The sequence below is a fragment of the Fukomys damarensis genome, unplaced genomic scaffold (assembly GCF_012274545.1).
Source record: "Fukomys damarensis isolate Sample0158 unplaced genomic scaffold, DMR_v1.0_HiC HiC_scaffold_4, whole genome shotgun sequence".
Classification (NCBI taxonomy): Eukaryota; Metazoa; Chordata; class Mammalia; order Rodentia; family Bathyergidae; genus Fukomys; species Fukomys damarensis.
Window position 1 is genome coordinate 20,374,469 of NW_022900916.1, and position 2,941 is coordinate 20,377,409.

General features: G+C 32.2%; 1 protein-coding gene across 2 annotated transcripts in view; it reads right to left on the bottom strand.

The window, feature by feature from the left end:
• Snx13 (sorting nexin 13) overlaps positions 1 to 2,941 on the bottom strand; it is a 120,436-nt gene that overhangs the window by 13,412 nt on the left and 104,083 nt on the right. For both annotated transcript variants that reach the window (XM_010643332.3, XM_033757088.1), the window contains 2 exons: positions 2,366 to 2,473; positions 403 to 513 (listed from right to left, as the gene is read on the bottom strand). In XM_010643332.3, the coding sequence (XP_010641634.2) occupies positions 403 to 513; positions 2,366 to 2,473 (219 nt within the window). The remainder of the gene's footprint in view (positions 1 to 402; positions 514 to 2,365; positions 2,474 to 2,941) is intronic.

Here is a 2,941-nt window from a genome sequence, read left to right on the forward strand (position 1 = left end):
TTCCAAAAAAAAAAAAAAAAAAAAAAATTCCTTCTTAAGGAAAGGCTTAAAAAAAAAAAAAAGGCAGGAAAGTATAGTGGACAAGAAGCTGATCTCTAGACCAAGATAAAAAAACAAAACAAAACGGTGTGGTCCATGTTAGGCAGGCATTTCTTTATGCACCACCGCAAAACATTTTCATTTTTTCAAGCTTTTGCTGAATATTTACACATGTGAAGATAGTTCATACACAGTAGATACTGTAATCAATAGTACATTTAACACATAGAAGATGAACGTGCCAAGGAGCATTTAAATTTTTTTTCTAGTTTTACAACATAAATTTAATCTAAATAATTATTTTATTCAAAAGAAATTATAAAACCAGACCCAAAAAGAACCCTCATGGAATGGTCTGCTTACCTTGCGAGCAAAGTCCCCTTTCCCTTTACTGTAGGCTTTATTCTCAAGGAAGTCATATACACAGTGAGCCAAAGCTGGGCATGCTTTCATCATTTCAGGAGTTAATAGTAACTAATGAAGAAATACAAAGTTATTTTATAATGGTAAGAAATCATTGCTTATAATTTCATCTCTTAAAAATGTAAAGAATTTAGTTCTATATTTTAAAAACAATTACCCAGTTAAAAATAAAGTCACCAGTAACTTGGTTACAATTAAGTTTATACATATCCTTCCTATCTGTTACTTTGACATTCAGCACATCTAATGTGAAAGTTGTCCAAAAATATTTGCTGATATTAATATATATTCTGACCACATATCTGACTCTAAGATGATTCACATAAATTGTTATTCACATAATGCTAAAATTAAAACACTGACTAGAAACAAAATACAAAAAATAATCCAAACAAAAACTTCTGAAAGTTATAAAGAAGTTCCAAACAAAATTATGATTTCACAATACTAATATTATAGCTTAGTTCTTTCAACAACCTGTAACATACTGAGTTTAGGAGCTAATATAGGGTATAGTCACAATTAAGAGCTACATTATGGGATCAGATAAGGAAAGGGGTAGTCCTTTTCTAAAGCTTCTACTAATCATACAGATTTTAATGGAACTGAAGTTGGTACTTTTTTTAAAAAATCAAAACATTCGACAAGGGTCATAACAAACAATATCAGATGATAAGTTTTAAATCAAGAGAAGACAGAGGTGAGCAACATGAGAGACTAATATACTTTTTCTATCTAATTAGTCAATCACAACAACATGGAATTACAGTAATGGTTATAAACAAACCTAGTCACAGCTATAAGTATTTAAGACTAAAGAGAAAATAATTTTCCAATCAAAAATATTTAGTATATGATCAACAAAATTTCACTAAATTCTAAGACAGGAGTCAGCTATATTTTTCTATAAAGAGTCAGACACTCATTATTTTTGGTTTTGAGGTCCATGGTGCCTCTACTGCAGCTATTCAATTCTGTTTGTGACATAAGCCCCAATGGATAGTAAATGAAAGGAGTGAATATGCTCCAATAAATCTCTTTGTAAAAAGCAGTTAGGGGCTGGGGATTTAGCTCAATGGTTCTGCCACCTGCTGTGTAAGCACAAGGACCCGAGTTTGATGCCCCATACTCGGCGGGGGAGCAGTACACTGGCTGGGACCTGGAGTCTGTAGTTTGCTGATTCCTGTTCCAGAGGATAGGCAGCTAAATAATAGAATACTATAAACCTGGGCTGATGCCTTCTCTAATCTATATGAAAACATCATAAACCATTAACTAGTTAAATAAACTAGTTATTTCTGGGAGTCCTAACAATTTATGTAACAAGTAACTTGTTACATTTGTTATTCTACAAGAAAACTATATTCAGTACACTACCCATAAGAAATAATCCTTCAGCTCTATCATTCTTTTGAATGCACTTTAGAAGCCTTATAATCATTCTGGGCCATGGGAGGCAGTTATACACATCTATTTGGAAATAAAAATCAACTAGCTTTGGATACATCAGTAAGAGCTACTACACATTAAATTGAGAACATTTAACTATCATAATAAAATACCTGTACATTACAATAATATGGGATGGCCGTGCATTCATCTAAACATGCAAAAGCACAATCAGTGCCTAAAAAACTCCTGAGTTATCAATAAATGCAGAAATAATGTTTATAAATGACTGAGACATTGCCTGAAACATTTAACATGCTGCTCAGAAGTGGCTGTTATCTCATTTTTACAGTTTGAGGTGGGGCTGGGAATTAAACCTAGGGCTACACGTATGCTAAGCATGTTTTCCAGCACTCATCTGTAACTCCAGCCCCATTCTTTAATACAAAAATCTACTATGTGTGATATGTAACATGAAAATCTATGGTAAATACAGTAGTAAATGTGAACTTACCTGTAAATAGGCATTTAGATCCTTTTTCCTTTTTTCTAAAAAATCTCTATCCATGTTATTAAAAGTCTTTTTACCAGGAAGCTTTAATATGCTTGACAGATTTTCAAACTAAAAGATAAAATATATTCCGTGGTCTTAGTTTTTATAAAAAGAGAAAATAATTTTTCATGTCATAATTTCCCTACATATCAAAATTATTCTCAACAGATGATTTGCAAATATAATTTCTTATATTAAGCAAAAAGCAAGAAATAAAAACATTGTCCAAATAGGTCCAAAACACAGCTGTAATGGTGTTTATTACAAAGAATTTTCAATAAAGAATGAAAGACTAATGAAATGGATATTGACCATATGGGAATTTCATTTTAATGCCCTAATTTTGAGATGATTCACACTGTTCATCAAAAAAGGTCCACCATTACCATTATCACCACAGCCAACACCACCTACGCACTGGTGATTAAACCCAGAATTGCTCAACTCTCCAGTCCTTTATATTGTTTCATTTTAAAACAAGACCTCAGTAAGTTTTTCAGTGTAGTCTTGAAATTGAGATTCTCCTGCCCTCAAGCT